Here is a 25,801-nt window from a genome sequence, read left to right as displayed (position 1 = left end):
CAACGGCTAAGAAGTTAGTTTGTAAAGAACAACATAATCTTCCAACCCCAAGCAAGGGTGGCTCATAGAGAAATGTCTGAGGCAACGAGAGACCTTTCGGGGACAGAACATCAGGAGCCCCACGCCCCAGGATGCCCTGGCTAGCATGGTTTTTGGAAGCTGGTTCACGAGCCTGTGCTGACTACAGTGTCACCGCGTCACATGAGGATGAATGTCACTGTGAGTCCCTTCGTCTGCACCACACGCAGTCAGCAGGCAGAGAGAGCTCACTGTTTATCAGGAGCAGAGTGAGCAAGTCACTGATTAAGCCTCTTGGTACAGGAGACTTAATTTTCAGCCCGCGCTCTGGGTACAAGGGTCGGTTAGCCCCACAAATCAGATGAGAGCAGGCACAGATTAACAGCATGGGTCCTGAGGTGCGACTCTCTCAGCTGGATAGGACAGCATCACAAGAATCTCGGGAGAGGCCCATTTGAATAGAAGGAAGGTCAGATCTGTGGCCAACCAGTCAAAAACCCTGGGGACTATTTTTAACCCAGAAAGGACAGGAAGGAACAAGAACAAAAAAAGGAACTCACACAGGAGAGATGGAAGGCAAGAAGGAAGCATCTGTAACAAGCAAGTGGAAAGGCAGGGAGGAAAATGGGACTTTAGAACTGTGTCCCCCATGCCACAGGAAAGGGGCTGGGGTGGGAAGGAAGCACGGAGAGCAGCCACAGGACTACTCGAAGGAAGTGTTTTAAATGCCTATGTTGTAGGAAGGTGGGTTCTGGATGGTCAGTAATAGTCTTGCCTCTGGCATTAGATCACAAGTTCAAATCCCACATTGGCCTCAACTTGAGAGCTGATTTTGCTATTGCTTTACCACTCCCTGTGCAGAAAATTAAAAGTGAAAAAAGGAGCATCCAAGAGAGAAGTGGAAAGCTTTCCTGTGCTAGATGCTCACGGCAGCTCTCTTCAGAGTCCTGCGAGGAAGGGTTATCCATAGACAACCCCAGGCTCGGCATCCTCACTGCACCCAACTAGGTGGGCAGAAGGTGGAAAGAGGAAAACACAGCCCATCTCCTAGAGAATGAGGGGAGGGAGGTGGGACTAAGGAGCAGAACATGTCCATCAGGCCCCTGGGTGGTGAGTAGAGAGGCTAAATAACAAGAAGGATTCCCTCTGTTTGTACTACGACTCAGCGATAGATATTAGCTAACTACATAACCTCATACAACCCACAGGCAGAAGGGAAAACAAGCGCTACCTCACCTTACAGAACCACAGGACTTAAAGATCACGTGGCAGTCTCAGAGTCAAGCAGTTCACTACTGGCTTGGAACTCAAGTATTCTAACCCATCAGCAAGTGAACAATGAGAGGTTTTACCATTGTCCCACACCATATTAGGGACCTGCAAGCACAATTTGTTAGTGCCCTAAATATTGTCCAACTGAGTCTAATATAATGAAATAGAACTGTTTCCTCCCTTCCCATTATCCACCAGAAATATCACAGATAGAAGACAGAACACTGCCACTACTGGGTATCTTTACAAAGTTTATCATTTTTCAAGTTTTATATACCTGTATGTGTATATGGGGGGTGCTGTGCCCATGGAGGCCTGAGGAGGGTGTTAGATCTCCCAGAACTAAAGTTACAAGTGATTGTAAGCCACCCCTACTGAGTGCTGGGAACTCAACACCAGTCCTCAGCAAGAGCAGCAAGGACCCCTAACTACTCCCACCCTGTTAAAAAAAAAAAAAAAAAACATAAAAATATTACCATCAAATTAAGTATAGAAAAACAGAAGGAAATTGAGATGCAAACCACTGGCTCCTAAGGAGTGATTTAGCCTTGCACTGTGCAGGTGGGCAGACATAGAAAACACCAGATATTCATGAGGGTTAATCTCGATTATCCCCTGGCTTGGTCCAGCACCCACACACCAGTAAAGCATACTCTGGGCCCTGTCTGTCCCTGAAGCCTGGCAGCAAGAGCACTCTGACAATTTGGGCTTAATCTGTTTCCGGATCTAGGACCTAACTGCCGGTTGGGAGGTGGTGGACACAAAGATGGACCCTGACAGAAGAAGTCGGTCCTTGGGGATGTACCCTCGGAGCAGTGTCTTGTACTACATACCTTTTCTGTCACTTCTCCTCTGCGTTTCCTGTCCACAGCGCTACAAACTGTTCCTCCACCCCATCCCTCCCATGACAGACGAAACTTCCAAAGCCGTGAACACACCAAACCCCTTGAAGCACTTATATATAGCATTTTGTCAGAGCCATGAGAAAGGGAACTATTATTTGAATAAGCAAGTTTTACGAACCCCTGCCATGGTTTGGCCTTGCACTACTGCGTGTAAAATGAGAGGACAGAGATGGGGACATGCTTAATACAGTTTCCTAAGCAACCTGAGGTTGCTCATAATGCCGAGCTTCAGGGGGCCATGTAGCAGAGCCATACAGACCTCTTTAAAGCTCTACGGCTAGGCTCAAAAGCGGCTTCCACAGTGGGGAGCGGACGAGGTCCTCTAGCTAGTGAGCAAGTGTACACCAGATTCGAGGTGCTATGCAAGCACCTTACTAGCATGAGTCATTCCTACCCCAGAACAATGAGATCAGAAAGGCAATGGATCCTCTCCACAGTGGAGGGACCCAGGCTTAGAGGGAGGGGGTGCACAACCTCTTAGCTCCAGCCGGCCCAGCACGTGGGAGGCCGAGATGAATTTTCTTAGCAGATCTATCTGATTCCATCAAGCAGGCTTCCTAACCCAGGCCCCCCACAGGAAATATCCCTGAGAGGCAAGCACAGCCAGGAGGGCCCAGCTCCTAGGAAAACAAGGGAGAGTTCAAAGACCAGCGTGCTAATTCCCCAGAGGCCTTGAGGGTGCTGGGCTCTCCCAGCTAATGCTTGCTTAAGTCATTTTTAAGGAAGTCTTTGTTTATTGTGTCTGCCATTCGAAGTCGACCTTTGGACAGAGACAGCCAGGTTTTTCCCGATGCCTTGCACACTAACCCAATGCTTCCGATTTCTTGAGTTTTCCATTTGAGGTTATCAGTTACCTCAATGAACAACCTCAAGTGTTGCACTTTCAACTGGGGAAGGACCATAAAGCACTGTATTTTTAACCAGCTTCTAATCCAGCTTCGGTTATTTTTACCTATATCCATTAAATGTCCGTGTGTTTAACTTTGAGATAAGAACCATCCATGGATTCCAAGCCCACCGTCCCAGTAACGAAGTCGCAGGCCTGTGACTAGGCAAGAGTCACTGGTGAGGGGCCAGCAGAGACTCGGCCGGTGGGGTGACCAACAGCAGCCTGTCAGCAGAAAAGACATGGTCTGGGCCTTCTAACTGTCTTTAGAATCATGAAATAAAAGATTCGGCCTTGGCTTCACTTTTATGAAAGATGAAAATATTCTAAAAGGGAAGCATTGTTGAATAGTTGACATAAAAGCAAACATACCAGAAACCTCTGGGATTTATGTACATGGGATACGGTTTACTGTTGAATTCACATAAATGGATTACATCGAGCAATAAAAAGCTAGAAGATGTCAGGATTTGTTTATTTGTGGTTTTAATGAGAGTTCAAAACCTATCTAAAACCACTGACAATCATCTCTTCCAGAATTGCCACCACTGGTACCCTGAGGAGTCACATTCTGGACAGTAAAGAAGAAATGGCTTTGGAGAAAGAAGCTAGAGAGGCCCCATCATCAGAGCAGAGCCTGGGCCATAGCAAGGCTGAGACCCAGCCTTCCTACAGTGGGGGCTGAAGGAGCCATGTAAGAGCAGGTTTTCTCTATGTGCACAGACTTCCCGCAGCAGGCAACTAACTGGTTGCCCACTGAACGCTGGGGGCTTGTTCTATCTTTATTCCTCTGGTGCTTCCTCTATTTGTAGTCTTAAAAAAAAAAAAAACTAAAGGCAGTTGTCAGATTACAGCTAGTCAGGCGATCTCAACGACCACATGGCCGAGAGGTGACCAAAGGGTGAGGTTTGATCAATTATCCAGTGAAAAGTGACAGTATAAATACAAGTCCTGGAAAGTAAAGGGTGAGAAAATACTTGCACATGTAGGCTGTAGGGAGAGAGGGGGCAGAGGGAGAGAGAGCCAGCAACCGCAGTGATTCTCCAAAGGCAGGAATGCCAGCAGCCCAGACACACAGTGGCCAGGCGGGCTGGACACTGAGTAGGGACAGAGATAAAGAGCAGAACACCTAACTGTAAAATGTCTTGTGTCCCTAACAACGTGACTATCAGTTTAAATACTGTTGTCTAGAATACAGCTCTTTGATCACAGGACAGTGGGCTCTGCATTCACTCTCCCTGCTTGTCTACAGATACACTGTTTCCTTCGCAGGGCAAAACAGAAGAACCAGGCCACAGAGTCCTCTGGAATCTGAGAAGCTATGCAGGGCTCCCTGCCTCTGTCTTGGTGAGCCTTCACTGAGATTAGGTCTCTGGTCACCACGCATCACACACACCCAGACCTGGAGTTTCCCTTCCTGGGAAAGGAGGCATTGCTAGTGTGCTACCTTAGTACATTTGACCCAAGGAGAGGACAGTGACACTGTCCCCAAAAGAGCAGGCCAGCTTTGGTCTGGCCAGTTCATGAAAAACCAAGCGTTCAAGACCTCTGCCTGCCTATGGGACCCCATCTACCCCACCACCACCACAGACAGACAGACACACACACACGACACTCACTCTTCCCCAGGCCTCTTCACTTTGCTGTCACTGGCTCCCCTCAGGTCTTCACCCCAATACCACACATGCCTCCTGTGGGGTCCCCTGGCTCCAGTCGGGCTTCCTTCCACCACATCCTCCCTCATCCTCCTTCAGACTCCGTTATTACTCTAAAACGCACATCTGGTCACACTGCCCTGTTTAAAGCCCTTCACTGTGATGGCCCCATCATAGGGCAACTCCAATTCCACAGCTTGGTGTCCCCACAGCTAAGAGTCACGACTCTTCATGCCCGGTTCCTGCCTTTCTCTCACGCCCCCTTTCTTGTCAATCTCCCCACCAAGTTCCAGCCTCTCCCCCAGGCTGAGCCTCACACAGAAATCCCACCGCTGGCCTCCCTGCCTCCCCACACGCTGTGCTCTCTGAAGTTTCAGGGCCCTAAGACCAGCTTTAGGCCCCTCCTCAGCCATGGTCCTCCACGGAGGAGCCGTCCCTGCAGCGCAGCACACCTGGGCAGCCCGCCACCCCTGTCTCTTCACAGACCCCAGCAGCTATCACGTCCACCACAACGTACTGGAATCGGGTTGGCTTTTTGTTTCCCCTGCTTGTAACCCTTTTAGAAGGCTGTTTCACTGAACTCTGTATCCCCATATTTAGCATGTTATCTGTGAAATGTTGATTGTGTTTGCCCGAAAATGACCCAGAAGCTAGCTCCAGAGAACTCCACAGCAACTCTGAGCAACTAGCCACACCCATTGGCCAGCCACAGACAGACTGCTGGCTTGAGTCTCTCAGGGAATGAAGTAACTTGTAGGACCGCTCCCCCTTTCCAGCACTTGTCTTGCTCTGCTTATAGAAATCGACTTCTCTGCCCAAATACACATCATGGCAGAGATGTTTTCCTTGACTTTTGTGCATGTTCTAAGGCAGCGCGTGGACGAGGGTCATGGCAGAGTCAGATCCCTTAGAAGGGGAAGTGTAAAAGGAAATTATGCTGGGGAGAAAGGAGACGAAAACACACAGGCCCGTGTCGTGGCAGATTCCGACGAGCTAATACAGAGAGGCATGGCACATATCTCTCCATTTCTTTCTTAATTCAAAACTCCAAAGGACTTACCATGTAGCTTAAGAGAAGAAAGAAATACGTCTGTGGTAGGAAACGGATGCATACTTTTAGGTATAAAGAGTTAATATACCTCTAAAGCTCATGCTGCTCTTATTTGCTAAAGGTAGAAATGGGGTTTTGAGCATTTGTGAACATTTTATTTATTATTTTTATATATTTATGTTTTGCCTCTTTACCATATGCATGCAGTACCCAAAGAGGCCAGAAGAGGGCGTTGGATCCTCCGGGATTGGAGTTCAGAGGATTGTGAGACACCGTGTAGTGCTGGGAATCAAACCCAGATCATCTGGAAGAGCAGCCAGTGCTCTTACCCACTGGGCCATCTCTCCGGCCCCTAGCCAAACATTTTTTAAAACTAAATTTAGTATTCTATGGATCGATAAACTGAAATGGATATTCTTAACTGGATATTACCTATTCCTTATGCAGACCTTAAGAGATTTTTAAAGCACTGAAAGACAAGAAACTGGTATCTCAGGCAGTTCTAACGGCTGTGCAGTCTTGGTTGGCACAAGCTACCTCATTATTGGACTAATCATTTGAGAAACATGTTCCCAAGGTCAAAATGAAAAATACCAGTTGCTTAGTTTTCAGATGGCTGCTAAATTTTGAGCTTTACTTTCCAAAGCCTACATTAAACATTCCAGCAGACATGACAGCTCAGCCCAAGGCCTGTTTTCCTAGCTGAAGACAGGGATGACCAATAGTGAACCAGAGGCTCCTCTGGGGCTTATCTCCTCTCTGTTCCAACCCTACTCCTCTTTCCAGCCACACAGAACTGCACTGCTTGCTAGGACTTAACTCACATGCTGCCCTTCCTTCTCCAGAGCTCCTCCACAGGCAGGCAGAGTCGGAGCTCAGGGTTTTAAAAGGCACTGGGAATGTTTTGTTGTTGTTGTTGTTGTTACAAAGAACAATCGCTATCTTTGTGTGTGCCCTGCTCTGTTCCAGAAAGAATGTTGAGACAGCTATAAATAATCATTACTTAATTGATTTTCTTGCTCCCACGCCCCTCTGCTCCTCCTTATAGGCTGACGTCTTCATAGTGATTTGGCTTTAAATGAGAAGCAACCATACATTCATATTAATCAAGACAATATTAGTCCCACAAAGAAGGATGAAGCATGATCTACCCATTCAACAAACATTTAATGGCTGTAGTTACATGATTCCGTCTAGGGGAAGTATAAACAAACAGACAATTACAGCAGCACGAGGTAAGCACATAACAAGGCCCCGGATGCTCTGGGACACACAGAGGCACAGCTCATCTGAGTTCCAGCATCCAAGTTAGTTGACAACTCAGGGAAGCTCCCCACAGGAACGCAATATGCACAGTAACACCACGGCCACTATCAGGGAGAGTCCACACGAACAGTGTGACCGAGAAGGAATGCCTCGATCCATAGGTCACCAGCGCACTCCCACAGTCCACCTACAACATACATCTACATACGCTTCCCACATCTTTTTATTTCTGTAGTCCATCCTCTTCTAGTTTACTGTTGTCTCCTACTTACCAAAACTTTCAACTCATCAAGAGTTGAGTGTGCAAGAGCGTGACAAGCACTAGACACTGGAAAGTGGGTACCAGGACCATACCACAGGGTCACATGACTACTGAAGTATAGAAGTGAGAAAAACCATGAGACTACCATCCCCTGACCCAGTCCACTCCCTGAAGGATGCAAAGTGAGCCTGTTACTAACAGTTCAATGTTATGTTTATCCTAGGTGTTGATAACGTTTTTCTGGGCCACAAATCTGTCCTGTTCTGCAGACTCCAAAACCCCTTCCCAGAATGCTCTTCTCCTGTCCCTTCAGGGACTTTTCCTACTTCAGAGAACATTGGTATTTTCCAATTCATTGTTCCTGTCACTGTGGATGTATACTGCAATGGTGGTATCAAAGACAAAAAAATGAGTTGACCAATTGCCCTTCCAAAATGCTACAAACTAAAAGAACAGTTGGCTGAAATTAATTTCTAAAGTCTCTTCCAGCCTTAGGCTTGTGTGAGTCTATGGCTTGACTGGAGCCACTTTGAGGGATATGCATTGGTGAAATTGTCCCAACTTTAGGTATTATTGTAAAGAAAAAATGGGTCAAGTTTCACTGCTATTGTCAATATACCCACACTGTCAATGGGAGAGACTACCACTGCATGTCTGAGCAAGCCAGGCCCGGATCACACTCAGTATCTATTTTAGGACCATTGCCATAGGGTTCTTCTCAAATGATCACAAACAAAAGCACCAACTTAAGAAAAAAAAATGGTATAACTTAAGTGTTTTGGCTTATGTACTTCATATCTAAGAATGTGTAATTATTCTGTACCTTTTTAAGATTTACTTGTTTTATGTGTCTGAGTGTTTCGCCTTCATGAAGGTATTGCATCTCCTGGAACTGGAGTTCCAGGTGGTTGTGAGCCACCATGTGGGTGCTGGGAACCAAACCTGGGTTCTCTGCAAGAGCAACAAGTGCTTTTCACAGTTGAGCCATTTTCTGGCCCCAAGTGTGTCATTATTTAGTTATACTTCCTAGAACTGAATATTAATTAACCCGAATCTTACCACTAGAAATATAAAAACTGTGGTCCATCTTTGGAAACTTGGTTTGATTTGGGGACTGTTGTCATTGTTGTCATTTAGACAGGGCCTGAGGCAGCTCAGACTGCCCTGAAATCACTATGTGGAAGAGGATGACCTTGAATTCCTGATGCTTTCTGAATAACTTTTTTGAATAGCACTACAAACCCAGTACCAAGGCTATGCCCACATGCACATGCTAAAGGACCTCGTACACTCCTGTCGGGTGCCAAACTTTACACATCCTAAGTGATAAGCCTATCAGTAAGATATACATCATCATAATCCATCTCATATTTTGCAGCTCTGGATATCATTCAAGGCATAAAGAAGATCAGAAGACTAGTTCTGAAATCCTGCACCAGGAGTGATCTCTAGGGGAAGCATGCCGGAAGTGTCCTTGTTCTTGGGCACCAATGATATCCTCAAGTACTATGGAAACAGCCTTTAGAGTCTGGGTAGTTCTTGACAGCAAAGAGCTAACATATACAAATGCAGCCTGTACTATTTCTGAACTCTATGACCCTGTGAGCAAGTGACTCACTCTGGGCATTGTTTTCTTGTATATAAAAGAAAGAGGCTTCATAATGGCACCTCCCCCATAAAAGCTGTTGTCAGATCCCAGTATGCATGAAGCGTCTTCCTCACCTCAACCCCATTAACTCTAAAATTGTCCACTTTAAAGAATGCTGAATAGGTTACTGGAATGTAGGAAAACAAACACGAGGAAACCAAATGGGAGAAAAGAGAAAGATTTCATAGTTTCCGTGTCTCAACTGGTTGAGTCAAATTAAGTCTGGGGTTTTCAGAGACCAAAAACAGAGCTTCTCCACAAGGCACCTAAGACAAGAAAGCATGTGGCATTTAAGGTGAAGAGTTCTGACTTTTGATGATGTGTGGTGTCCCCAAGTCACTTGTCAAATTGAGGAGGGCAGGATTCCTCCAAGAACCAGTAACAATTTTACATGATCCTTCTCAATATCTCAGACCGACGGTTTCACTCAGAGCTAGCTATTCTGAACTCTAATAAATCTAAGGCTACAGAGAGAAGCTGGATGAGGGGAGAAGTGGAATCCAGTGTAATCACTAAGTGGCTGTCAACATCTAAATGAGAGACAGTTTATTTGGGGTGGGGTCCCTGTATTGCTCCCACTACGCTCCTCGCTACCATATCTGGCTAAACACCAACACTGCCACCCATGCAACATTTGTATCATTAGAGAGAGAAGAACGACCCAGAAACGCAAAGGCTGTTTGAAGACGACTGGTTCGGAGCTTATCAATCTTTTAGAAATAGCCATGCAGGTCAACACCATGCCAACATCACACTTAAATAATATACACAAAGCCAAGAGAAGCAACAGAGCGACTTGCCAGCGCTCTCCACACAGTTCGTGTTAGGACCACGTTCTGAGTAAGGCACATGCCTGGTACGGAAAAACTGCTACTTTTCACTGAGAAAGTGCCTGTCTTTGTAGGCCACATCTTCGGAGTCACCAACAAACTAACTGTCCTAGTCCAAAGTATCCTGACCCAAGCATAGGAGCAGGGAAATCTGAGCAGGGAAGGCCAACATGAGAAAAGAAAAATCCTGTGTCAGCAGCCATGGCAGAAGATTATGGCCCCTGGCCTCCGGCCTCCAAATACTGAGACTTACAAGTCATGTCGCCTCCGCTCCTCCCAGGACAGCCTGGACAGTCCACACTTTACCTGGAGACACTGCTCCAGACCTTGAGTGTTGAAACTAAAGTCGATAAGTTGCGATGCAGGTATCTGCTCCCCACTTCAGGTCATCACCCACAAAAGCCCCAGCATGGCTCCATCGAAGCCAAGAGAACACCCTCCAGCCATCGCTTCTTCCCTCCCCAGGTTCCCATGTCATTCATAAACATTCTCTTCTCCAGCTGAAGAATTCCTTCCTTCTCCCACATGTCCTCCCAAGGAGTGCTCCTGCTGCCAGGCTTTCTGTCTCACACAGTCCTTCATTTGGGATGTGTTGAAAGATTCACCGGGCAAATTAAGAACTCACATGATTCTCCCCAATGGTTTACGGAAAGCAGCTTTTACCAAGTGTCTCCACTCCATGCCCCATACTCTACAGGGATCAGCCTAAGTATGCATCAGCCTCCTCCCACACTAGAAAGTTCACAGAGGGAACCTGCCCCCTCAGAAGAAGCAGGGTAAGGGCCTGTTGCTTGTGTGTTCTTAGTTTCTGGGATAAGGGAAGAAAGGGTGCCTTCTGGGCACAGTGGCTATGACACTTGCAGAACCAAGCTATGCTTTCCGGCCGGTTCTCCATGTGTCTGTCATCTTCTGCCACGCCACCCCTAGTCTGTTTGCCAAGTACCTCAAGATGTTTCCGGAAGGTTCTGAATTATTGACAAACTTGGGGAAGATGCTTTGGAAAACACCAAGTACTAAAACAGACCTGTACAGCTAGTGCAAACACTTGGCCATCAGCAGTTTCCTTTTTAAGGCCAACGGGGGGGCGGGGGAGAGACTGCCTTAGCTAAATAATAATGATATTCACAGAAGAGCAGACACTGACGTTCCAAAGTTCAGGATCTAGGAAGCTCTACTCACCCCTAGCCATCTCGCTCCTTTATTGGCCGCCTGTTGAATCTGGACTCTTTTGAGGGTGACATGGTAAACAGCTCCTTCCTCAACTTCTTCACCCCAGTCCTGAATCGAGCTCTGCCAAGCATGGGATAGAGAGAAAGAAAGAGGGTCGGTGCGTCTGCTGGTGTTTTCCCCCCCTTGCTAACCACGCTCCGCGCTGCTTCCCTGCTTCCAGCAGCACTCAGAGCCCAAGATGGGCTGTTGGGAATACATATTCCAATCAGAGCATACAAGACACATTGCAATAGGCAAGGCTGAGATTGTCTTGGCCCACAGCCCTTTCCTGTGGTATCAGGATCCTCTGACTTCTCCAGTTCAGTTATTTTTCCTAGACTAGCCACATATCTTAAATCTTTTTTTTTACAAGTTTTTTTTTTCTTCATAAGGAAACTGTGGTTTAATTTTGATCAAGTCTGTCCCTTTAAGTGAAACGAAAAATAACTCACTGGCAAAAACAAAAGTTTATCCCTCGGAGTCTAAGTGCTCAAACATTTGAGCAATGTCGATTTTAAACTCCCGCAAACACGTGTGTTAATGCCAAAAGCTCTCTTTGGGAAGTGAAGTTGTATCTTTTTCTCCTCTTACTGTTTTGAAACCCAAAAAAGTTAGGGGGAATGGGGAAAGTTTTTATTTCCGTAAAAACAACTCCGGCAAGTGCAGAGAAAGCCACACATCCTCAAGCAGCTTCCACTGAAATTCACACAGCGAGCCAGTGGATAGCTTTGCCCCCTGCTAAACCTCGGATCTGCCTTGAAGGGCTGCTGCGGGGAGGCAGAGGCTGCACCGCTCCCCCAGACTGACTTCCAAGCTCTTTCCAAGCTCTGCTCTCCTGACACGCATCTGTCCCAGACACCCCGCGGGCGATGCCTGAGTACACAGGCAGCGTTTCTAGGGAGAAGAGGCGCAGAGAGGAGGGACACAAAGCAGAGTGAGAAAGCTCCCTTGGAGCGCGGGTCCGGGCGGCTCGACACTTCGACAAGACTCTAACCACCCGGCCCGAGAAAGCGGGAGGTGTGAGGATTCCCCCAGCAGAGAAGCGTCCGGGAAAGGCAGGGAACTCGCGTTACCATTTTAGCTTGCCAAAGCAATTTCATTCTCAGTTTTCTCTCCGGTACGCGAACACTGCATGATGCGCCCTGCTCCGAGGCAGCCCCGGCGTCTCTCTGGTCCGGCTCCGGGTCCCCGCGCTTCCCACGCGTCCTGCTGCCCCGCCGCCGCCGCGCGCGACTCGGCCACAAAGGAGAGCGGCCAGCGAGCGAGCGAGCAGCCCGGGAGCCCGCGGCCACAGACTCCTCCCCGCCACTCCGTGATGTCAGGCTTTCCTGTTTGTGCTTGCGAGAGCACTCTCCCTTTCGGAAGCCCCGCGGATCAAGGCAGTGAGCAATCGTTTCTCCAGCTCTGGAGTGGTTGGGAAACGATGCTTTCAAGTAGACCGGTTCATTGTTGGGAGGGGGGGGGAGTTCCTGGTGGCCACCAGGTGCCAAAATAGAACCATGTGTGCCACACCACATGTGTGCGCGGCCTCTGCCGCCTGCTTCGCTGAAGGAAACTGGGGAAATTCAGGATGAAGGACACTTATGTGATCTGCTTGCTATTTTGAATTTGGAGTAATTAAATCAGAGGGCCCTCGGCTTCAGGGAAGCTTCTTATTAGGATAAAGTCAGAAGATACCTGGGTATCTAAAAACCGTGCCCGGGGGCTCTATCCTACCAAGCACCTGCAACTGCCTGGACTGTTCCTACAGTCCATTCTTGTTCATTTTCATTTTTTTTTTTTTTTTTTTTTTTGACAAAAGGTGGCCCTGGCTAGCCTTGAACTTTTGGAACTTTTGTGGCAATCCTCCTGCTTCTGTACCCTGAGTTCTAAGATTACAGGCAGGCATCAGCTCCACCACCCGTCCTGATAAGGCTTAGTTAAGGCCTTCTGACTACTGTGGGTGAGGGCAGACAAAGTTGGGGAGGGTCTTGCTGGATCTGACAGTATGTAGAATGGGCCATAAGTAGTCCTGGGGTCTCTGGAGTCCCTGTGAGTGGCCATGGGCTGTCTGCACTGTGAGGACCCAGTGAGATTAACTGCGGCAGGGAAAGTCTTTCAGAGGATGCTGCTGGTGAGAATTTTATCTTAACACAAAGATCTATGTGCGACAATATATTACATTTTAAAAGATCTAGTTTCAATAAATCAACAGAAAGAGATAACTGGTTACAAGGCAACCAAACCCCCTTCCAGAACTCCACACCAATCACAAAACCCTTAGGGCTCGTTTGTTTTACAGGCGTCACGCCCTGATCAATTTGAAAAAGACTTCCTCCTAACTGCTGTGCTAAGGCATAGCACTGAGCTTTGATTAGTAATAAATACATCACGAGCTGAAATGTCAGGAGATCAAATGAGCCATGTCCCCAGAAGAGCAGAAACGACAGACAGCAAGGGCATACCAAGGAAGCAAGGACTCTCTGCGCACTTCAGAGTGTCCTCAAGTCACTCCATCAGAAGCTCCTTGGACAGCCCCAAGCTTCAGGGGTCCAAGACTGTGTAGGGAGAAGAATGTCCTTTTTCAACCAAAGTGGCTGTTTCAGAAATTTAAATATCAAACACGTCCACAAACATATACACACATACACACATTTCTTCCACTGTGCTCAGTGCTTAGGACAGAGTATCCCAGGAGCCCGGGAGAAAATGTGATGCAATGGATTGTCCAGCTTTTAGAGAGACACAAGTCCTGTCATTTGTGACTACGTGGATGTACCTGGAAGATGCTATGCTGAGGGAAAGAAGTCAAGCTCAGAAAGATAATGTAAGATCTCTCTTCCATACGAAATCAGAGTAGCCAAACACATACAATCAGAAGAAAACAGTGACGCCTGGTGTGTATGGGAGTCGGAGGCTAGGAAGGTAATGGCCCAAGAATACAAAGTTACAGTAATATGAGATCATTTTTGCAAAGGGCCTATAGCTACCATATTGTGCATTTTAAGGTTCCTGAGAGCAGATCTTACGTTAACATGATAGCAGCAATAATAATGGAGCAGGAAGAAACACTGAAGAAAATGCACCTGTCCTTGCCTTGATGGTGGTGATGGTTTCATGACTTTGTCCTGATCTCCAAGCTCATCAAAGTATAAATATTAAATATATACACATGTCACATGTCACTCATACCTTAATGAAGTCACTTAAAAAATTTGTCTTGAAAATGGCAATGCCAACACAAGATGGCTAGAAGTAACAAGACCTCAGCTTTGTCGCCCCAGATTCAAGACTGGCCTAAAATGGCCTATGCCCAATCAAAAGTTTAGAGGAGCCAGGTGATGGTGGCACAGGCCTTTAATCCCAGCACTTGGAAGGCAGAGGCAGGTGGATCTCTGTGAGACCAGCCTGGTCTACAGAGCAAGTTCCAGGAACACCAAAGAAACCCTGTCTCAAAAGGCAAACAAACAACAGTTTAGAGGAAAGCAGCCCTAAGAGAAGGGGTAATAGCAATAACTGTGGGAAGAAAAGAAGTGAGTGGTCTCTGGTCCCTCCGTACCTTGCCTTACCCCATCCTCCCCACAACGACTACCTACAGGGCAGCCTTTCCTACTCATTGCTAATAGAGTTGAAATGAAACTAGTAATTGTCGTTTGCAATAATTTTATTAATAGCTATGCCTTCAAATCTCTGTAGATCCCTAACAACAATTTTGGAGGAATAGATAACAAATAAATCAGATACTTGTTAACTTTACCTCCAGCAAGAGTTAACCATGGCTGAAATGCGAGGCCCTCGATCCTCTGGACAACCCCATGAATGCTTCTTTCTCCCTGGTCTTCAGGTTTGCAGGCTGTGCTGCTTAGCAATAGCTTCCCACACTCAGTTTCCCAGTAGCATCTGGTCAGTTTCTTATGGTTGTTTCCAGTGTGAAAACTGGGCTTGGGCTGGGGGTGCAACTCATTGATAAAGTGTGTGTTCAGTACAAGGCCTTAGGTTCAATCGCCAACCCTACAATAAAATAAAAAAATAAAAAGTAAAAAAAAAAAAACAAAAAAAAAACCCTGAGGTCGCCCCAGTCGCCTGCTTTGTGCTTGAACTTTCAACCTTGTTTTGCAAAGGATAAGGCACCGGTCACGCTTGGTCAAAGATGAATGTCCTTTAAACAACAGACAGTCACTGTCATTTTCTCAACTCAAAGTGACCTTGTTAATCATCACAGAGATACTATAAGGTATCAACTAAAACTCTCAATGTTCTGCAAGTAGATTATTCCATTCATGCAGGCAAATTATGAGCCAATTTTAGACAGTCCTATTGTAACTAGAGAAAGGGCTGCCCTAAGGGATGGAAAATGAAGAAGGAGGAAATGTAAATAAATACCATTCAGCAATTGGCAGGCCCGAGGCAGAGGGCTCCTGTGGCCATGACAGCAAATGCTCTTCAACTAATATTTTCGTCATTTGTTGTGGTTACTTCCAACTGCTGGTGATGCTTACCTATAGAGGAAGCCGAGTTATGGGACACCAATCGTACCTGTTGCTAACACACATCAATGCCTCATCTAATTACAGATCTCTGTGAAAGAAAAAAGGACACAGTCAGAAATGTGTCCACAGAGATGAAACGATGAAGACAGAGTAATCAGCTGACATGTGCGGCCAGGTTCTGTGTGGCATGTAACAACACACTGCAGAGGGCACGGTGAGTGAGTGACTCTGGAAAGAGTGACTGGACAATGAGCCAGATTGCCTTTTCTTCCCCAAAGCTAAAGCATGGTATTGACATAGGAGTGAGCCTCAAGAAAGGGAGACTGGCATGGCAAAATGGCAAAGAGCAAGGGCTCTTCAGTCAGAGACACCTAGAGTTGAGGTCTAGCACAGCCACTTCACCCTAAGGCAAGATCTTCACTCCAAGCCTCCTGGTCCTATGAAGAAGACAGGAAATGCAAACACATCTGTCATTGGCTCCCAGTATTGAGATAATACACATCAAGCCTTTAGAACAGCACCCAACACCTGGGGACTACTCCACGCTAATTGGCAGTAAGAGCCGCCATGTGTTAGGTTAAAGAATTGCAAAAGCTACAGGAAAGTAATGATACTAAAAATCTAGTCCCTCTTTGAAGTAGCTCAAGATTCTATAGCTTGAAGACAGAATTTCACTCTACAAAGATCACAGAGAGCCCTAAGCCTCACAGTGTTCAGTCCAGTGAACAACATTTACTGAATTACTACAGTCCTTTCCACTACAGTAAATTTCTGTAAATTTACTGAATTTACAGAAAAAGGCAGTGCTCAGGGTTCCTGCCTACTTCAACCCATTCTGCTCCTCCTCACAGTAGCCAAAGCATCTTTTCCAATCACATTACCATCTCCTCCTGCTCTTTCCCCCTCTAGGGACTTCCTGTCGCCAAGGACAGCCTAACTGCTTCCTCCACCCCACACAGCCTGGCTGAGGCTGGCCTCTGCCCACCGCAGCCTCCTTCCTTCCCCTCACCCCACCGTGTTCTCACACTTCAGCTGCTGGCTCGCTTTAGACATCTTGGGCATGTCCGACTCCTCCTGCCAGAGGGCCTTGAGGAGGACACCCTAGCCTCCTCTGGCTCGGCTCTAAACACGTTCATCACGTGCAGTCACAGCCCCCATCCCTCTTTCCTCACAGCTTGGTCAGTTAATGCTCGCACTGACAGCCGTAAGACTCTTTTACTAGACTATAAACTCTATGAAGGCAGAGGTGATGCCAGGTTCTCTCTCACCATTTTGTGCTAGACCCTTACAGTGCTGAGAAGACAGAGATCTGCTATGGTTATTAGCACTGCAGATGCCAAACATAACGAGCGAGAGAGAGAGAGAGAGATGATTTGACAGCTAGATGGGGGAATCGCATTATAAAGTCAATAAGGGACTAATAAATAGGGTTGAATGACAAATAACTCTTAGATACTGTCACTATCTTAAAGGTATTTATTATACTTCAAAAGGAAAGAAAAGTTTCTAGGAACTGGGTGAAAGGTGATTTCCCAGCACTAAAGATCAGCAAGTAAGACTAGCAGACCAGAGCAAGCGGAGTGAGGGGCACTGAGAGGACAGAACCAGCAGGCAAGGCTCACTCTAGAAAAGCCTTGCAGAGGTGGACTCAAGTCAACAGCACATACTGCTTTTGCAAGGACCCCAGTTCAGTTGCCAACAACAGAGTGGGCAGCTGCAAGTTCAGCTCCAGGCATGCACGGCTTCTATGACACTTGCACTTAAATGCACATATACATGTATGTGCATGGTTTTAAAATATATCAAGTTTTAAGTCTTCCAGGAGGGACATGAGAATGGAGAGTTGGAGTAAATATAATTAAGATGGACCATAGGCATACATGTATGAAATTGTCAAAGAATAAATAAAACTATTCTTTAAAATGCATCATATAATACAGCTTTTTTTTTTTTAAGGTTTCTCGAGACAGGGTTTCTCTGTGTAACAGTCCTGGCTGTCCTGGAACTTGCTTTGTAGACCAGGCTGTCCTTGAACTCACTGAGATCCACCCGCCTCTGCCTCCCGAGTGCTGGGATTAAGGGTGTGTGCTCTCACTGTCTGGCTCAGCTTTTTATAAAAGGTTGTTGTCACTTAGACTTTTGAACAAAGAGAAACATACTTTGAAAGAAAAGGGAGGAAGACACACTCAAAGGAGACAGAAAAAGATGAGATTTGGACCCTGTGGTCCAGGAAAACAGGCATAGACAAAGTAGCCCACTGCTAGCCAAGAGGCTGCTTGCAGTTGAGACATGCTGGGGGAGAGAAAGTTGGTTTCACCAATAGTGTCACCACATAGTCAGGCATGCACCACCGGCTGCCCCACCCCCAGGAGAAGCTGCCAACACAAGTGGACTCCAGTGGACTCATGATTTGATAGGTTTTCTGACTTTCTTTTTCTTTCTTTCTTTTTTTACATTCTTTTGTTTGCTTGTCTGTTTTGATTTTCTTTTCTTTGGCATTTTTTGTTTGTTTTTTCTTGTGAGAGAGAATATGAAGTTGGGTGGATAGGAATGTGGAGAGGAAGTGGGGGGAGCTGGGAGAGGAAAAATGGTCAAAATATATTGTACAAAAAATAATAAAGACTTTAAAGATAATCTGAAATGCTAAAAACTAGATGACTCTCACACTTGTCTACAGATTAGCTTGTGAGGAAAAACAGAGTCGAGAGAAGGCTGTGGAAGGAATGCCCTTCTAAATGAGCAGCTACACTCAGAGGGACAAGCGGAGGGCTTTGAATCAGAGTCGCATGGGAAGAACAAACGCTGCAACTTGATGACAGGCGTCATGCTACAAGAAAATGAGCAAGCAAAGCAAATCAATAAACAAAAGTTTCAGGACTAGAACTCTGAGAATGTAGGGACACGTAAATAAAGATAAAATAAACAGGGATTCTGCTTTGGGGACAAAATACTGGCTCCATTCTGAGGACAGAGAAACTGGAGACAGTGACTGAGGAGTGACTGGAAAGAGGCAGAGCAGGAAGCGTGAGCTAGCCCATGTACAGGAAGAGTTCACAGGCGCTGGGCGGGGGTGCCTCAATATGTGCTCCACAAGAGAAAAACAAAAAGTACCAGCGACGAGCACGAGATGGAAACAGGAGGGCCAGAGCTGTGGGAAGCAATGATGGGAAGAAAGCTCACTGCACTTAGAAATTCTCCAGCTGAAGTCAGCGCTGGACTACAGTCAATGGACTTGTCAATATTTCAAACAGGCACTGCCCTCTGCCATTGTTGTGAGACGCAGCATGGATTTTTAAGAGAGTTCTGTCTATTTTAAAAGCCTACAAATGTTTTTGAAAAAATTATCGTAGTTATTCTATGACACTCTTCAATAAAATGTAACCAGAGTTAATTGAAAGTCTTAGTGTGGTCAGTTACATAACAGTAGAATTGCTGAATGGCTTAAACACAGTGTTTTCCCAGAAATATTTGTCTTCTGGATGAAACCAAGAATGGAAAGTTCCTGGCTTCAAGAACAACGTCTGAGAAGGTGGAAAGAAAAGAAAAGCCTACATGATGGGAATGAAGCTTTAGTAAAAGTTAACCAAGCTGCCGCAAATGTGCTCCACAAAGAAAAGGTAGGTTTGCACACTGGACAGTTGACTGTGTGGTGTTGGATGTTCTTCTGTGGATGTGCTGTTCTTACTGGTTGATGGATAAAGCTCCGTTAGATAACCCCTACTTTCTTAAAACAAAGGAAAAAATGTTTCATGCATGCATTGCCAAGAAAAATTTTAGCTGGCTAGGTCCTTGATATTTGCCTGTTGAACTGCTGGAATCAGTTCACAGTGGCCATAGTGATCCTGCTTGTTTTAAAGCATAGAGAGATCTTATAGTACTTTGCTTTTCTGTTGGTAAACATGATGGCCAAACTCAGCTTGGGGAGGAAAGGGTTTATTTCGTCTTACAGTCTGCGATCCATCAGAAAGGGACGTCAGGGTAGGAGTGAAGAGAGGCCATGGAGCAACAATGCTTAGTGCCCTGTTCTTGGACTCTTTCTCGGGTGATTTTCTTACACAACCCAGGAGCACCTGCACAGGGGTGGCACTGCCCATAGTGGGCTAAGCCCTCCCACATCAATCATCACTCAAGAAAAAATATCCCACCAACTTGTCTACAGGCATTTTCTCAGTTAAGGTTCCCTCTTTCAAGATGGCCCTATCTTGTGTCAAGCTGACAAAACAAAAACCAAACAACCAAACAAAGCAAGGCAGTACAGGCTATAGAATAGAAACTGCCTTATTTGGGGTAGGGGGCGAGAGGGGGAGTTAACCTTGGTTCATTTGGCTTCTAGGTGATGGGAAAGCTGCTGTCCCTAACAATTACAACAGACAACACCCACCTACCTGGTTCTCCCTTTCAGTCCTTTCTCCAAGGATGGTGGTGGTAGTCGGGTGGTGGTGGTAGTCTGGTGGTGGTGGTAGTCGGGTGGTGGTGGCATCAGCAGCAGTAGTGGTGATGGTGCTGTGTGTGTGTGTGTGTGTGTGTGTGTTTGTGTGTCTGTATGTATCTCTTTGTCTATCTGTCTGTCTATCTACATGCCTGTGTATGTTAGGGGAGGGGAGTATTTATAGAGTAACCTGGATTTCATCTCAAAGCACAAATAAAATTTAATGATTTCTCTCAACATTTCTCCCACCCAATGGGAACACACTGTAATAAGATGATGGTATTCAGCCAGGCCTGGGAGTACAAGACTGTAACCTAGACTGTAGGAGACTGATTCAGGAGCATCATAAACCCAAGGCTTGCATGGGAGACAGACAAGTGGAAGGCCAGCTTGGGCAACTTAGTGAGGCCCTGTCTCAAACTAAAAAAAGTTTTTTTAAAAAAAAAGAAGAGGTGGGGGCATTTGGGCCCACTGTGATAGAGTGCTCACCTAGGATGTGGAAGGCTATGGGTTCAAACCCCAATAATATTTAAAAAAGAAAGAAAAAATAATGACAATGATGCAATGGCAGTAAGTGACACCTTCCTCTTCTAGTCAAGCAGATAGCATTAACTCTGCCCAGAGGAGTTTGTTACCTATATCTTGCCAGGCTGCCCACCTACTGGGCTGGGGTATCATGGTCTTGGGGCGCCACACTGCCAGGCTGCCCACCTGCTGGGCTGGTGTGCCATGATCTTGAGACATCTCATTGCCCTGGCTTTAGCTCATGACTTTACCATGAGAAGCAGCTGGCAATCTTGGCACACATGCCTGGTCCAGACAAAGTTTCTGGTCTTCCCATGGGGGGAAGGTCAGGGTAGAGTGAGTGTTTGGCAAACAGCAGCAGCAAACTCTTCAGCTTGACTCTACACGTCCATACCAGACTCACGCTGCCCCAAAGGACCCAGAAGGTTTAGAATCTGTCCCAAACACCTTAAAGAATAATTGACTTTGGGTGAGGGGTCAAGAATTCTAGGACAAAATTAGACCTTCTAGGAGAAGTCAAAGAAATCACTCCACAGCATCTAGAAAAGGCCTCCTACTGGCTTTTATCTCCCAGAACAGCTGCCATGCCCAGTGGTCTGCTATCTCTGGGAGAGCAAAGTAAAAGTTTAGTTGTTTAACTCGTCAAATCAGCCAGGCCTACACTCTAGCCAATATGCCTACTAGTCAGAACAGAAATCAGCAGGCTTAGGAGAGAACCGCTTCACCAGGACAGATCACATTACCACAGTGACTTAGGAGCAGTCAGATTTTAAAAGTTGTGGTGGTTTGAAAGAAAATGGCCCCCAAAGGGAGTGGCCCTATTAGGAGGTGTGGCTTTGTTGGAAGAAGTATGTCACTGTGGGGGCAGGCTTTGAGGTCTCTTTTGCTCAAGCTTCCTCAGTGTGAGAATCAGTCAACTTCCTGTTACTTGCAATATGTAGCACTCTCAGCTATTCCTTCAGTACTACGTCTACTTGCATGCCACCATGCTCCCTGCCATGATGGTAATGGACTGAACCTCTGAAACCGTGAGCGAGCCACACATATTAATCGTTTTCTTTATAAGAACTGCCGTGGTCATGGTGTCTCTTTACAGCAGTAAAACCCTAACTAAGACAAAAGTCTTTACCTAATTACTAGCATACAAGAAAGGCTTACTGAGTATCCATTGTACACTGGACCCTTTGCTAGATGTCTCGGAATGAACTCAACCACACAACTGCGATGTCGACCTCACATAGGAATGAAGAAGAGCAGCTTTGTCACTGCACGACGGGAGCTGAGAGATGTACCGGTGGCGAGTGCAGGCTAAATGTTCAACATCGAAAGCAGATTTTCCAGGAAAAGCAATTCATCAGTAGTAAGGGAAGAGAAGGAAGGAGCCATCCAGATGTGAAACAGACAGGGAGCCAGGCTCAAGAGTTAGGATCAGAGCTACAGAAGAATTCTGGGGCCAGTAGTAGGGGGGCATCGCAGTCAGTAAAGTGCTTGCCTTGGGGGCCCTAGAACCTGAGTTTCATCCAACAGAATCCACGTAAGAAAGTCAGTTGTGTTAAGGCTCCTGCTTATAACCCTAGCAATGGGAATGCAGAAACAGGAGAATAACCTTAGCACTGGTGGTGGAGACAGGAGGACTCCTAAGGCTTGCTAGCCAACCACGTTAGCCTGATTGTCAACCTGCAAGCCAGTAAGAACACTCCTGAAGATGGTGCTGAGGTTGCCTGCTGGCCTCCACACATGTGCAACCTCCCCAACACACACTCACTCACACACACACATACACACACGTTCTTTTAGTCTTAGTTCACAAACATGTCAAAAAGACTGACATGGTACAATTGAGTACCAATATCTTTATAATCCTCCCTTATCCACAATAAGAGATTAATAATCAGGAAATAACCAGTAATAGAACAGAATATATAACATGCCATCACGAACATTTGGAAAAGCAACTTCTCTCTGTCTCTTTCAAAAGTTGAGACAATAAAGGCAAAACAAAAATTAAAAGAAAACCAAGAATCAAGAAGAATATTAGTATGTCCACAACACAGTTGACCCCAGGTAACTGAACCATGACTTTGGGGTACAGCTTGCTATAATATACTAACCAGCTGAATGTCTCCTAGAAACAGAAAGTCTGTTTTTATTTTTTGCAATCCGTTAATTCTCTGTGAAGGATAAAGTTAGGAAATAATCATTTCGCCTTAGCAGAGCACATAGCAGCTGAGCTGTGCACACTGGTCCAGGACCTAAAGAAAGGGGGATGTTATGACTGACTTGATACACAGGAGAACCTGACTAAAGAGTATCTATGGTTGTCCGTGATAACATTTAGCATGTCTGAGAGACTGGCATTTGAGACCATGGACCTAATGGGGAACACAGCCCTCTCCCCTGTGGGTGGGCTTCACCTAGACTGCTGGGGACCTGAGCAGGACAGAAGAAGGAAGGATTTTCCTGTTTCACTCCTTGACCCGAGACATCACCTCTATCTTTTCTTGAGTTCAGCCTGTATTCACATCCTTGCTCTTCCTGATTCTCAGGCCCTTGCCCTCAGAACTGCACTACCTCCCTCCTGGATCTCTCACTGATAGATGGCACATCCTGTGACTTCTCAGCTCCCACGAGTGCATGAATCAGTCCTTGGAATTCCGTCTAGATCTGTTAGGCAGACTATGAAGTCTAATAGATGAGACAAACACAGGCACGTGTATGGTAAGCAGTTATGAGGGTAACTGTGACTTGTATGGAACCATCTTGACTCCAAATTACAAACCACAGCGCTAGTGTTACACTGTGTTCCATTTACAAACATAGCCGCGCACGTCTCAGGAGGGACATGGCTGGGACAAGAACCCAGGCTTCAAGGAAAGGCCTCTTTTGAGTCTCAGCTTGGAAATGCTCAGATGGCAGGGCTACCCCCGACTAACAAGTGGGAGAAAAAGACCAGCTATTGGAACAAAGACTTGAGACGTGCTACCCCCCATGAGCCTTCAGAGGAAAGAAGGCTCATCCACTTAGGGCATACAGCAACTGCAGCAGGTGTATAGGCTCAACAGAGTTGCCAGGTGTTGGAGAGGAGTTCAGGGATGCTGCACAGGATGGAAGATGAGAGGATTCCAAGCAGAGAAAGGTGTGTTCCAAAGTTAGGAGTCTAACGTGGAATCGTCATAGATCACATAGAGGGGAGAAGGTCACTTGTCACAGTCACATCATTGCCCCCTGTGCCCCAGGGGCATTCTGTGAGTCATACTGAGTGCTGCATATGTCCCACTTAAGAAGTGGAAAGGGACAGATAAAATGCTGCCATTTTTAAGAATTACTTCTTAGTGATTGTAACACTATCAGTCTTCTGCCACCTGGGGTTTAAGGAGGCACGACAGGAAATGATCACAGGGGAGACACACTTCGGAAGGTGTGCTGGTTGCTCTTCCTCAGCATGCCACAGGCTGAAATTCCCTGGAAGAGTTATCCTAACTGCCTTAACTGATGTGGCAAGGAGCACCCCAAAAGTGCATAGCACCTTCTAGGAGCAGTCCAGAAAAAAATGGACACAGCACAAGAAAGGCTTTCTTCTTCCCACTTGGTCTTCACTCTTGCTTTACTATTTTGTCCTGTTGCACCTACTGCCGATTCCTTCACTGATATTAGACCCAGCACTCCCAGACTTCCATCACTGACTAAGGACCAGGAGTTTTGGTGTCAAACTGGGACTCAAAAGCACCTAGCTTTGTTGACTGAGCAACTAGCAAGCTCTCAGCCTCTCCAGTATGAGGCCGTCATTTGTAGGGATGCTCTAACCACTGAGACTCAAGGACCAAGCTCCTGCCAGGTTCTCCTCTTCTCAGGTGTGTAAGGCAACTATTACTGTTATTGTGTTACTATTTCAGTGTAAGACAACTTAATAAAATCTTTAGATATGTATATATTATATGTATATATAATTGAACATATTTATATTCATACTTTCCCTAGAGAACTCTCACTAATAAGAAGGAAAATGGCAAAAATCTGTCACAGGTGAAGCTTCATTTCATTCCAGCTCATTGCCCACACTAGGCTCAAACTATCTCCCTAAAATAGTCCAGTTGAGAGATTCCCTGTGCTCATTCTTCTGCTTTTTCCCTTTTGCCTACCAAACAAAGCCCAAACTCTAGCCAGCCGTACTCTCTCCACACAGCTGGACCTCTTTGCTCCCACCTGTGAGCCCAGCATCTAAGATCAGTCATAACTGTAAGCACAAGGAATGAAAAGCCTTTGGCTCAGCACTCTGGAATGGTGCATCCAGCCATCTTTTCTGCTAGACAGGCCCCATGTTCCAGGCCTGACTCCTGGCTTGGCTTTCTGCCTGCTCCCTCTGTGGCTGGGGCCCAGCTTCTCGCTTTCCATCCTGCCCTCTCCTTCCAGAGCTTGGAAGTCAGCCCACAAACCCAAGCGAGCCGAGTGTCTGGAGCCCGCTAACTGCATACACACATTTTACTCCATCGCTCCTGATTACACTTCCAAGTGCCACCTGTTCCCACACTGCTCTGTCCCCGAACCCTCCTTCCCCCTTCCAATGCCAACTCTGTTTGCCTGGGTGCTGGCCTGTCACTTGCCACATTCTTCTGCAACCTCTTCTAGTGTTTGGCCTGCCAGCTTGGACTTCCTGAAGTTCCTGCCCTGAACTGTGCAGCTCGATCCTCTGCTGCTTGTGGTGAGCCCTGCCACTGCTAACAATAGTTGAAACCACAGTAAAAGACATTCAAAGCCATAGAGGCTAGAGCCCTGGCATGCCATGAAAAATCCTGCCTCCTATGTTTGTACACCCTTCACTCCAGCCCAAGTCATCTCACTGTTATTCGTCCACCCCCCATGCCCCATGTTTACAGACTTCCCCAGTTTAGTCCTGCCAACCCCAAAGTCTAGAGAAGGTTTTCTTCCATTCCATCCCACTTAGACATTCCTAATAAATAGTAAGCTCAAAAACAAGACAGACCATAATATATCCATCTTCCTCTGATCTCCTGTGACCCATTATCGAGGCATCAATTTGGAATTTTACTGCATTCTTTCTTATTTTACATGTCTTATCTCACTGAGGATATAAATATCATGGGAATAAGATCCGTGACTGATTACTTAGCAGAGCAACATCTAGGAGTGAGAAAGGAAGCTGGTGAATGGGAAGGAACCGACTAGGAGACTGGGCTTAATCTCACAGCGGGAGTTCACAGCCTGGGTCTGACCAAGCTCACACTGAGTGCTTAGCACTCTCCAGCCATTCACCACACCCCCCAATCATGGGCAGCACATCGCTATCTGCCCCTCAGTGTCCTGTAGAACCTGGGAAAAGGCCCAGGAGACTACTAGTTCATACAAGTGGAGGTTTCC

The 25,801-nt window shown here is 46.4% G+C and overlaps 1 protein-coding gene across 2 annotated transcripts in view; it reads right to left on the bottom strand.

The window, feature by feature from the left end:
- Positions 1 to 25,801, bottom strand: part of Rgl1 (ral guanine nucleotide dissociation stimulator like 1) — a 250,528-nt gene that overhangs the window by 94,555 nt on the left and 130,172 nt on the right. The window contains exons 1-2 of one of the 2 annotated variants that reach the window (XM_050135350.1): positions 12,076 to 12,383; positions 10,973 to 11,083 (exon numbers count right to left, since the gene is read on the bottom strand). In XM_050135350.1, coding sequence (XP_049991307.1) covers positions 10,973 to 11,083; positions 12,076 to 12,102 — 138 coding nt within the window. In that variant the 5' untranslated portion in view covers positions 12,103 to 12,383. Of the gene's footprint in view, positions 1 to 10,972; positions 11,084 to 12,075; positions 12,384 to 25,801 lie in introns of those variants that run through there. The other variant, XM_050135351.1, reaches the window with a different exon arrangement.

Source organism: Alexandromys fortis, unplaced genomic scaffold (genome assembly GCF_014885135.2).
Source record: "Alexandromys fortis isolate MF-2015 unplaced genomic scaffold, M_Fortis_MF-2015_v1.1 scaffold_21, whole genome shotgun sequence".
Taxonomy (NCBI): Eukaryota; Metazoa; Chordata; class Mammalia; order Rodentia; family Cricetidae; genus Alexandromys; species Alexandromys fortis.
The sequence above is the reverse complement of the archived record's forward strand: the minus strand, read 5'-3'. Positions and strand labels throughout refer to the sequence as shown.